This window comes from Taudactylus pleione, unplaced genomic scaffold (assembly GCF_031769625.1).
Source record: "Taudactylus pleione unplaced genomic scaffold, aTauple2 ptg001313l, whole genome shotgun sequence".
In the NCBI taxonomy this organism is placed as follows: domain Eukaryota; kingdom Metazoa; phylum Chordata; class Amphibia; order Anura; family Myobatrachidae; genus Taudactylus; species Taudactylus pleione.
Genome location: NW_028285713.1, coordinates 14,934 through 26,467, shown reverse-complemented (window position 1 = coordinate 26,467; position 11,534 = coordinate 14,934). Strand labels below are relative to the sequence as shown.

The 11,534-nt window shown below is 45.3% G+C and overlaps 1 protein-coding gene across 1 annotated transcript; it reads right to left on the bottom strand.

The window, feature by feature from the left end:
* Positions 1 to 7,426: 7,426 nt before the first annotated feature.
* LOC148443278 (uncharacterized) lies at positions 7,427 to 9,445 on the bottom strand. Its single transcript, XM_088463021.1, has 2 exons — positions 8,857 to 9,445; positions 7,427 to 7,934 (listed from the first exon to the last, which is right to left on the bottom strand). Exons 1-2 carry the CDS (start codon positions 9,247 to 9,249, stop codon positions 7,464 to 7,466), a joined length of 864 nt encoding a protein of 287 aa, XP_088319147.1. The 5' UTR covers positions 9,250 to 9,445; the 3' UTR covers positions 7,427 to 7,463.
* Positions 9,446 to 11,534: the final 2,089 nt, after the last annotated feature.

The window sequence follows — 11,534 nt, the reverse complement described above, 5'->3', positions numbered from 1 at the left end:
ACACATATACATATATACACACACACACCTGTGAATGTTCAATACAGCTCTTTATCACAAATATACATTTAAATTCCGGCAGGACCATTGTACGCGGACCCAAAAAGGGATGGGGCTTCAGAGGGTGGGTGTGGCTATTGTGCACTAGGGTGAATAAGAGGCACAGACAGTGTAATGGTTAGCGTTACTGCCTCACAGCACTGAGGTCATGGGTTCGATTCCCACTACAGCCCTAACTGTGTGGAGTTTGTATATTCTCCCTGTGCTTGTCTGGGTTTCCTCCGGGTACTCTGCTTTCCTCCCACATTCCAAAAATATACTGGTAGGTTAATTGGTTCCCAACAAAAAATTAATTCTAGTGTGTATATGTGTGTGTACATGTGATAGGGAAAATAGAGTGTAAGCTCCACTGGGGCTGGAAATAAATAAATAAATGAAATAAATAAATGGTTTCCACAGATTATTTTGTCCTGATTTCTCCTGGATAAATGTTAGGAAGTATGACATAAGGCAAGCTGTACCTTCGGTAGGGATTTCCATTGAATGCAATAGTGAGGGGGTATATTGTGCTTGTGTGGGCGCTTCCAGGGTCAGAGCAAGCCTAAACTATGACTGTGATGAGTATCCCTAGTATAAAACTCACAGGAAGGTCAATACTGGCAATGAAAGGGTGTCATCCCATTGAGTGCTCTGCCATCAATAGCTGAAGGTTTTGAACTATAGTCGGACAACAATTTATGGCTGAAACATCAATAGTTCGCAGCCACGCATGCGCAAGCCTCTGAAACCAATGGTAAAACTAGGGGTGTTAAAATGGTAATTGAAGGCTCCATAGCAAGAGTTTGTAAGGGGCCCTTTGTACCACCCAATGGTGAAAAATATATAACACACTTAACTTTGAGAAGGAAGATGAGCCCCCCTCAGCTCTGGGCCCCACTGCAGCTGCATCCTTTACACCTATGGTAGTTACGCCCATGGGTAAAACCATCTACCTTTGCCAGCTAACCATTGATGGTCAACCCTAATTTTTGCCACCTACATAGGAGACCCATGGGATTTCAGGTACCTTTACCATAAGGGTCTTGTGTTATTATTTATGGTCCAATTCCAGAATTTAAGCAAAGGCTTTGTTCTGTCTCTTTCTGTGTGATCGATCAGGATCTACGAGATCTGCTTCACTTTCCTGCCAGCCCTGATTATCACCTTCACCAGTCCACTATCTGCTTCAAAGGGAGATTACTACAATAGGGGCTAGAACAGGGCAGCCAGTCCGCTAATAAACTGCACTAGAAAAACATTGGCCCTCATTCAGAGGCGGTCGCAAGAAGCGATCGCTCTCTCTGAATGAGGGCGGCCGCTTCCCTTTTTTTTTTAGTGTGGCCTCCTGGTCGCTAGCTAAGCTGTGGGTTACCACCCACAGCTTAGCAACCGACCAGGGTGATGGTCGCGATGGTGAACACCATCGCGACCTGCAACGAGACCCTAAGGTTGGGTCTTGGCAAACGCAAGCCCCAGGGAGCTTCCTGCTCTGATTGAGGTCAGTGCGGCCGCCCACAAAACGGCAGGAGTCCCTTAAGGAACGCCTCCATTTGTGAAATAACCCCTCGCCCCCAAAAAACAGGGTGAGCTGTCGATCAACATCGACAGCCGCCCCTTTTGTAGAGAGCTCCGGAGTGAGAGAGATTCTCTCTCGCTCCGGGGCTTGCGCACGCACAGCGCCGCACATGCTGCGCATGCGCAGGGCTAACCATCGACCAGGTTGCGAGCGCATCGGTGCTTGCGACCGGGTCTGAATGAGACCCATTGTTTCTTATTGTCAATAACAACTTTTTTTTTTTTTTCAACAGTTTCTAAAATTGGCCCCTACAGTGTATCACCGGTATAGGGGCATATTCAATTAGATGCAAAAAGTCCCGTACTTTTCGCTGACATCACTGGTTTTCAGTGCGAAGAAGTATCGTGCTCGTCCCCGTTTATCCCCGTAATCAAAAAGAAATCAGCGAAAACGGGACCCGGCGAAACTGTAACATGCGAAAAGTGCTGTCAGATTTGGGGAAATCAGCCTGACACCCCCCAAAAGATGCATCGACATTGGGGATCACTATAGATACCCCCGAATAGCTCTGCTGAAGGTATTTGGGGTTCTTAAATGGTCTCAATAGCTGCTATTTAGTGTCTTTGCATTAGTGGTGAAGAAAATTATTTAGCAGGTTTTTTTGGTGAAAATAAGTAGTCCCAGCAAATTTGGGGTACATGAAAATGGGTGCTAGCATATTTTAAAGTTGCTAAAGTGAACTTTTAATAAACGTAAAAAATCCACCTGCCGCGACCACCTGCAAACTTAAGAACACCTGGGGCATACTTGGGGACCCCCTGGAGTCTATTTTGCTAGTTATTAAGTTTGTAACTCAACTTTGGACTTTTTCGCCCCCAAAATGAAAACACTTTTTTGGGGTGATCTAAAGTATTTTTTAAACTTTTTTTTACGCAGTTTACCTTTGGGGGACTGTCCCAAGGGTGCAGGGAGGTTTTCCGAGGTTTGCACCCCAAAACCCCAATTCTGTACTTTTTTTTGACACCTATTCATAGGCAAAACTTTTCACAGGTTCAAATACATTGGAGTTTCCGCACCGGTGAAAAAGTCTCCAAAATTGAATACGGAGGAAACTTTTCGCATGGCGAAATGTCACTCGCGATGCAGTTTTCTGCGAAAAAGTTTTTCGCACCTAAGTGAATATGGCCTATAGAATGGTCGATGTAACCTCCATAGCTGCATCAGTCATGTACCCAGCATCCCAATGCACCCGATTTAGGGGACTGTCCCGCACATCAGGACTATTGTCCCAATTCCAGGAGAACTGTGCCCCACTAATGGATTCCCCTCAATGCTGTGTGTGTGAGGGACAGGTGGGTGGGCACAGCAAGGGTGTTTGTAGAGCAGTATAGAGAGGACTGGGAGTGACCCAGCACTTTGGAAACTCTGGGTATACCCAAGGGGCACATGGCCCTGTTCTATTCTCACACATGGTCCTGAATACTATAATATATAATCTGTGAGGATCTGCCACCTCTTTATCTGGCCTAAGTTGTGTTTTTTCTGTCATTTATGTACCTTGCAATGCCCAAATAATTCTCCCCCCACCTTCCCCCCAAAAATTATATTACAAAAATCATATAACTAGGCCATTCCTTCAAGCTATTGTATGAAGAGGCGATGATCACAAAGAAGGCAGTACAGCAGCAGGATTTACTGTAAACTGAGCATAGGGAAGAGAAGGCAAACAATGGCACCTCTCCTGAACGAGAGCTCAGCAAGCAGATTATACTAGCACCAACAGAAGTTGTTCAATAGCATGAATAATTATTATTATTATTAATCATTTCAGTTTATATTAGACAAATTATAGGGTTACAGTTCTTTTAAATATTTTTCTTACGGATACAACTTTGGTAAAATAGACGACAGCTCATTAATTCTCAGCTTGGAGGTTTGTCCTACACGCTCATGCTGTAAGCAGATCTACTTGTGTCACTCAGAGTCTTCAGATGCCCTCCTGATTAGGTCATAACAAAATAAAATAAAATTCTACCCAAGGGAGATGAGAGAGCATAAAACTCGATTGGCAAAAAAGACGTTAATGGCACTGCACGATACCCTTCTGAAACCGAATTTATCATTCCATTACCGAGTCAGAAGTAGGGAGCTCATTATATCGTAATAAAATTATACACCTTCTGAAATGTTGTTAACGAAAACACAATAATGTTTTATGTGCCATCCTTACAAAAGCCAGATAGATCAAGCCTCGGAAACCCTTGCCGCTCTGTTGCCTCTTCTAGATCGTCAAATGATTGATCAGACTTCAACAGAATACGCATAAATATACCGGCACCTCCAGATTTTATACCCAGTTTTTAAACTGAGAATATGCCAAGTTTAATTTCAGTCCAAAAAAAGAGTAATAAAAGTACAGAAGCCTTTGGCCCATTTTTATTAATGATGGAGGAGAGACAAAGATACAGTTACAGAAATTGGCTATTAATGGTTGGTGTAAGGTTCTATACCAGGGGTCTTCAACCTTGGCCCTCCAGCTGCTGTGGAACTACACATCCCAGCATGCACTGCCATAGTTTTAGCATGCTGTTATATCAAAAAGGTGGCAGTGCATGCTGGGATGTGTAGTTCCACAGCAGCTGGAGGGCCAAGGTTGAAGACCCCTTTTCTATACTATATTACTGGGTACTTTGCACTGAAATTTGTCTTTTTGTGATCAGTCTACAACAGAGGTTTTCAAACAGTTCCCGATTTCCAGGTCACCCAGCAGGTGCACAGGTGTACTCATTACTCACTGACACACTTTAAACGAGCCACAGTTGGAGCTAATTATTTCACTTGTGATTCTGTCAGGAGACCTGGCAAACATGACCCGTTTGGGGTCCTGAGGACCGAGTTTGAGAACCTGTGCTCTACAAAGATGATGTTCAAACAATTGCTTGAAGAGCCTTCAAAATACTACAAAACTTCTCCTACTAATAAAGTGTGTTTCAATGTTTTTATTTGGATGACACGTCAGGCCTGAGCCAAGTCTGTCCCTTACAGCCAATATAAAAAGGCTTCAGGGAGATACATGTGTCCTCCTAAATCTATCCTCAATACGCCATGCAGCGCGACATGCCTGACGTGAGGGAGCCGTCAGGTCCTGTGCAGCACTGGTCGCATCGGTAGTCTTTTTGTGCCAAAAATGCAGATCCTACAATGTGACCCCTTCCACCTGGTACAAAAAGCTCTGCTCCTGGATTTCTCTCTTAATCGATGACTGCAGCTACTTGTGGTGAAACACCTGCCTCATCTTTTAGCTAGCTCTACACAGGTGTCTGTAATCATTAATTAAGAGAGAAATCCAGGAGCAGAGCATTTGTACCGGGTGGAAGGGGTCATGTTGGAGGGTAGGAAAATGCATCTAAGGGCCGTATTCAATTAGGCTGCGAAAAACCCGTTATTGGCGATACTTTATCACCGATGACGTCATTTTCTCAGTTTTCACTTTTCCCCGTATTCAATTTCAAAGACTTTTCACAGGTGCGAAAAGTCTTTGGCAAAATCTAGGGATAAGTTTTCACAATAGAATAGGTGGCGAAAAAAAGTACAGAATCGGGGTTTTGGGGTACAAACTAAAAAAAAGTACCCTGCACCCCTTGCACTGTCCCCCCAAAAGTATTCTGTGTAAAAAAAAAAAAAAAAGAGTTCCACAGGACAGGACACTCCACAAAATGCAAAATGTATTTATTTTTGGGAGCAAAAAATAAAAATTGGGGTGACAAACCTTTTAAACTAGCAAAATAGACTGTGCGGGGGTCCCTAAGTTTGCCCCAGGTGTTTTTTGATTGCGGTTTGTTGCGGCAGGTGGATTTTTTCACTTTAGGGACTTAAAAATATGCTTGCATCCATTTTCATGTACCCCAAATTTGATGGGACTAGTTATTTTTCCCAAAAAATGTTTGTCAAAGACGCATAAAAGCACCTGTAGAGACCGTTTAAAGACCCCACATACCTTTAGCAGGGCTATTCGGGGGTACTCATAGTGAACCCACATGTCAGAGCATCTTTTGGAGGGTGTCAGGCTGATTTCCCCTAAAATGACAGCACTTATCGCAGATTTCCTTTTCGCCGGGTCCCGTTTTCGCCAAAATGCAACGGAATACGAGGAATCACGTGGACGAGCGCGATAACTTTTCACTTCCAAAACCTCCTTTGGCTCCGAAAAGACCGGCAACTGACTTTTCGCCTCAAATTGAATATGGCCCTAAGTCGCAATGCAATGTCACTAGGAAGCACCAGGAGACTGTGCTGATTAATATAATATGTGACACTTGTATATCTGTGTCTGCGACTGAGAATGTAAACGGTGCTTGGCGTGGGAAAAATCAGTGGTCGCTGCATTGTCGCACTTTGCGCGCTGATTGAGACAGCCAGTCGCACACAGAAATACAAGTGTCACATATCAGACTAATCAGCACACTGTCTCCTGGTGCACCCTAGTCGCATCGCATTGCGACTTAAGGTGCCCACACACATACCGATGTCCTCACGATACGATTTTATGGCCAATTTCCTCATGAACTTTCACGGAAGCTCCCTTGCCGTCGTGATCACTATTTTGGAAAGAAGACACCCAATCTGTGTTGCGATCTCACGATCTATCGGATCGTACACATCGTGAGATTGGCCATAACAAATCGTGAGTTAAAAAAAAAAAAAAAACAGGCTCTTGACTATTAGTGGGAAATTTAAATAGCCATAACAATGGGAGGGGCTATCTAGGGAGTATAAAAAGCAGGCATCCTTTAAACTCTGTGTACATTCTGCTCTGCTACTAGATGAGGCTAGGTGTATTCCTGCTGAATCCTGTACATTGCTACTGTGCTCTTTGTATTTGGCTTGCCTTTTATAAAGGTTATTCTACCTGCAAGTGTGAGGTACCTACCTGCATTCTAACCTGTTCCTGAATTCTGTACTGATGCATCCCTATCGGTATAGAGTGTTGGTCGCTGAAGCTGGCGTCCTGGAGATTAGGAAGAGGGCCCAGTGAAGAAGGACGAGAGCATGCTGGACCAAGGAGTGGCTGCTACAAAGGGATACCCGCTCTCACATGTCCCTGCTGATGGAAATCAAGGAGAATAACCCGGACGACTATCGGAACTACCTGCGCATGGATGACGCCAGCTTCCAAGAATTGCTGCATCTGGTGACCCCCCACATCCAGAGACAGGACACAAGGTGGCGGAGGGCAATCCCTGCTGAAGACAGACTGGTGGCTACCCTAAGGTACCTGGCTACAGGAAGATCACTGGAAGACCTAAGTTTGGGACACTCATCTCACCTCAGTCTTTGGGCGTCATCATTCCGGAGACCTGCAAAGCCATCGTAAAAGTGCTACAGTACCAGTATTGCAAGGTAAGTTAAAAATAAACACCACACATTGGTTTCTTGTGCAAAGAATAATTTTTATTTTTATTTTTTACTCAACATAAAGCAAAAAATTGCCTTCTTTTAGTACAATGTGCACTGACCTGCAGGCAACTGAAAGTGTGCACTAAACTGTGTGCAATATACTTTTTTTGTAACAAGTTCACAAAAGAACATTATCACCAAATTTTATGAATCCCAATAGGTAGCCGGCTGTATGTGATAGGGTGGGTCAGACGCCAGTTTGAACAGGCCAATACACATATGGCACAAGTGTACATTGTGGCCCCAGCTTCCAGCAATGTGTACTTGTGCCATGTGCGTAGTGACCTTGTCCAAATAGCGTCATCACCACCCTATCCCATGCAGCAAGCACCTATTAGAATTCATAAAATTTGGTGACATTAAAAGCAAGACAGAAAAAACAACCAAATTACTTATCAAATAAATTTACATCTCTGTATATTGGGGCGACTCATCTGCATCCAGCAGAGCATTATACAAGGTCGTGCTGGTGCTTGGTGGGGGAGTAATATCTAACTGGGCAGGGGGGGGGGCGGACATACCTATTTGGGGCAGGGGAAAATAGCATTGGATCTGCAATGTATGTAGAATTTGTGAGATTTTTGCTCATATAGCGACTCAATAGGTCGTGGGTTAACTTTAGAAAATTTCTTTGGATATCTGTATCCATATTTCTCAATGTGCTGTTCACATGAGCTGTGAAATCATCTATTGCATCTGGGGGTTTCTGCAGAAGCCGTTCTGCGTTTTGTAAAATATTGTCCTCACGTTCAGTAAGATTTTCCTTTCTCCCTTGTTTTTTTTTCTTTTTTTGGGGTTGTTGAGAAGGTGAGGGTCCAGGTGGAAGTGGAGTTTTCACTTGTGTGCTATTCTCCGGATCACTGTCACCACCGAGCAGACTGAGGTCCGGTGTGGATGCTAAATCAGGGTGTTGGGTGGGAGTCTATATAGGAAAAAAAGATATGAAAAAAAATTATAGTCATGTTTTAACCCCTTTTTTACTATTTGTACAGTTTCCTAACATCGTGGAGGAGTGGACCAGCATCGCGGAAGATTTTGAACAATGTTGGAATTTCCCTAACTGCGGAGGAGCCATCGATGTGAAACACATCCGCATCAACCCACCTGCCAACACGGGATCATACTACTACAACTACAAAGGATTCTTCAGCATCGTTCTCATGGCAGTGGTGAATGCCAACTACGAATTTCTGTTTGTGGATGTCGGCAAGAATGGCCATGCTTCAGATGGTGGGTCCTTCAAAAAGACGGCTTTCTACCAGAGACTCGCCAACAAAACCCTCAACTTGCCCTCACTGGACCAGACAAAGCACGGCCTAAATTACGTTTTCGTTGCAGACGAGGCTTTTGCATTACATGAACATGTGATGAAGCCATTTGCACACAGGGGCCTGACCAGAGAGAAAAGGATCTACAACTACCGTCTATCCCGGGCACGACGCATTGTGGAAAATGCGTTTGGAATAATGAGCAACCGCTTCCACATTTTCCACACCACCATCAATCTACATGTGGAGAAGATAAACTGGGTCGTGATGGCGTGCTGTGTGCTGCACAACTTTCTGCGAAGAAAATCTACTCAACGAGGACCTGTCCCAGCTAGAGCAGAAGATGTAGGACCCCTGGAGGACATTGAACATTTGACATCTGTGTCTGCACCACCAATTACAACAACATCCACCGCACGTGCCAAAGAAGTGAGGGAGGAGTACATGACCTATTTCAATGGACCAGGTGCTGTACCATTGCAGGAGGACTGTCTGTGAACTACTGACTAAATTGGACATTTGGGATTTAACAACAAAAACATTAAGGATTTTGGTTTAAACTGTGTCACTACTTACCAAGACTTCTGCAACCTCCTCTTCTCCCTCACGCTCAGACATCAAGATGATAGATTCCCTTTGAGGCTCTTGTTCACTGATGAATGACATCATATGGTAGTACCACAGTGCAGGAGTATATATTTCATCTGTGCCCGCTCCTGATTTTTTGGAGTCATCCACCTTCTTTTTTTCTTTGATGTACACTGTCCTGAGATTTTGAATCTTTTGCCGTGCAGTTTTCAGGTCTGCATCAGATATGTATTTTTTCGTATACACCAAAAGTTCCTCTAGTGCGGCCAACTTGTGCGACTTATTGTGGTACTTCCGAGAACTGATCTTCCACAGACACTCTTTCGAGTGCAGGATTTCAATGAATCCTGTAACAAATTCACGTTCAGAATCCATGGACATTATCTATGAATAAGAAAAAAAAGGAGATTTAAATATTTGTGTATATAGTTTTGTTAAATGTAATGTTGTTATAGTTCACATTTTTAATGTTTTAATATTATTTTTTTTACAGGTTTTTAAAGGTTTGTTATGGTATTCTAATCATGCTTTCTTTTACAGGAATGTGATGTGTTTATTGTCTTTCTTTGTTTGACAGTATGGGTTTTCCACCTTTGGGCCTGTTGTTGTGGTAGAACTACAGATCCCAGGATGCCCTAAAAACAGTTTCAAAGGTGGGTGGCAGGTCATCCTGGGATCTGTAGTTCCACAACAGCTGGAGACCGAAAGGTAGAAGACCCCCAGCTTTAAATAATGTGTTTTTAAATGTAATGTATGGTGATTATTTTGTAAAATACGTGTTTATTTATTTTTTTGTTATATTACACACATTGGTGTGTAGTGGGAGCTTAAATGCATGACCCAGCCACCGCCCGCCTCAATACGGCGGGCGATGGCTGGGTCATGCATTTATTACCTGGGGGCACACATTGGTGGGCAGTGAGAGCTTAAATGCATGACCCAGCCACCGCCCGCCTCAATACGGCGGGCGGTGGCTGGGTCATGCATTTATTACCTGGGGGCACACATTGGCGGGCAGTGGGAGCTTAAATGCATGACCCAGCCACTGCCCGCCTCAATACGGTAGGCGGTGGCTGGGTCATGCATTTATTACCTGGTGGCACACATTGGTGGGCAGTGGGGAGCACATATTGGTGGTCAATGTGGTTGTATTTCAACTGTACCAATACTCACCAAAACTTGTCCAAAACAAGAATCCAGTGTGCAGGCTCCTCAATGTGCGACTGTCTTGCTCCATACACGATGCTGCACAAGATGGTGATGGGGCGTGTCCAGGCTTCTGTCAGTCAAATTCCGCATTGTGTGATGAATCGTACGATTCATCATGAGGGAAAAAACCCTCACGATCTGCTTCCATCGTGTTCATGGTTGGCTAATCTGCCCTACAGCACGGCAGATCAGAAAATGCGATGTACGACGAGCGGGGACGTGCATCGGCATCGTGCCCGTGAGTATAAACTCACGATTTGTACTTTTTTTACCCGATTCGTCGTCACGATTCGTCGAAATCGGCCAGATCGTGTAAAATGTCGCTATATGTGTGGGCACCTTCAGTGTCTTCCCTCACATGCTGCCTGCAGGAGAGAGAGCCAGTCCAGGCAGAGCAGGAAGGGGCGGGGACTCGGGATAGGGACTGGAAGGGTGCAGGGAGGCGGGGCTTCACACTCAGCTTGCTGGGGAGGACAGGCAAAGCAGGAAGGGGCGGGGACTCAGAGAGGGGGTGGGGAGAGGGGATTTATCTGTCTCATGATCATCCCCTGCAGAGGAGAAGTATGGACAGGTCATGCAGAGACACTATAAAGCTGGGATGATGTCGGCACGACATGTCTCTTACGAAAACAAATCGGAATGAAATATCGGCCGGATCGTACGATCGCGTGTACACCCAATCCATGCCCTCCCGTGGTCGCATGCGATATCGTCTGGTCGGCCATGCTACTCGGTCAACCAGATGATATAGTTTGCGGCGCCATTGCAGGTAATTGGGCGTTTCTAGAGAGGGGGCCCGCGTGCAGTCTCCGACACGGGCCCCCTCCTCTCCGCCCGGCAGCGCACTGAGCTGTGCGCTGCCAGTGCCAGAGTTATAGACTCTGGGTACTAGAGTATGCCCAGAGTCTACAGTGTCTGCACAGATCACCGGGAAAATGGCCACGGTGGCCATTTTTCCTGTACTGCGCATGCACAAATGACGGGAAAATGGCATGCCGCAGCCATTTTCCAGTCGTTTTACAGCGCCGGACCCCCGCGCCGACATGGGACTTCGGAGAGGTAAGATTATGGGTGCAGGGTGTGCAATGCGGGGCCCCCCTGGACCCAGGGGCCTGCATCCATTATAGATACGCCCCTGCAGGTAATGAAGAACGGAGCAAGGGATCATTCTTTTGTTCATTACATCTCTCTAATGTGCACTCGCGGTACTATATCTCGACCTGTTGGGCCAATCTATTGTCCAGGTACACATCGTCCAGGGTGTAACCACCTTAAGTTGTGCAGTCTTGCAGCCTCTGCTTTGCTCTCCTATGAGAAGGGGCACACATCTTCCGCTAGCCAGTAGTCACAGTGACTGACACTGATAGGGGGGCCCACAGCTTACCACTGATCCTAGCTGCAAACTGCTTTGTCCTCACAAGCAGACATGTGTCTGTGACTAATGCTAGGTACACACA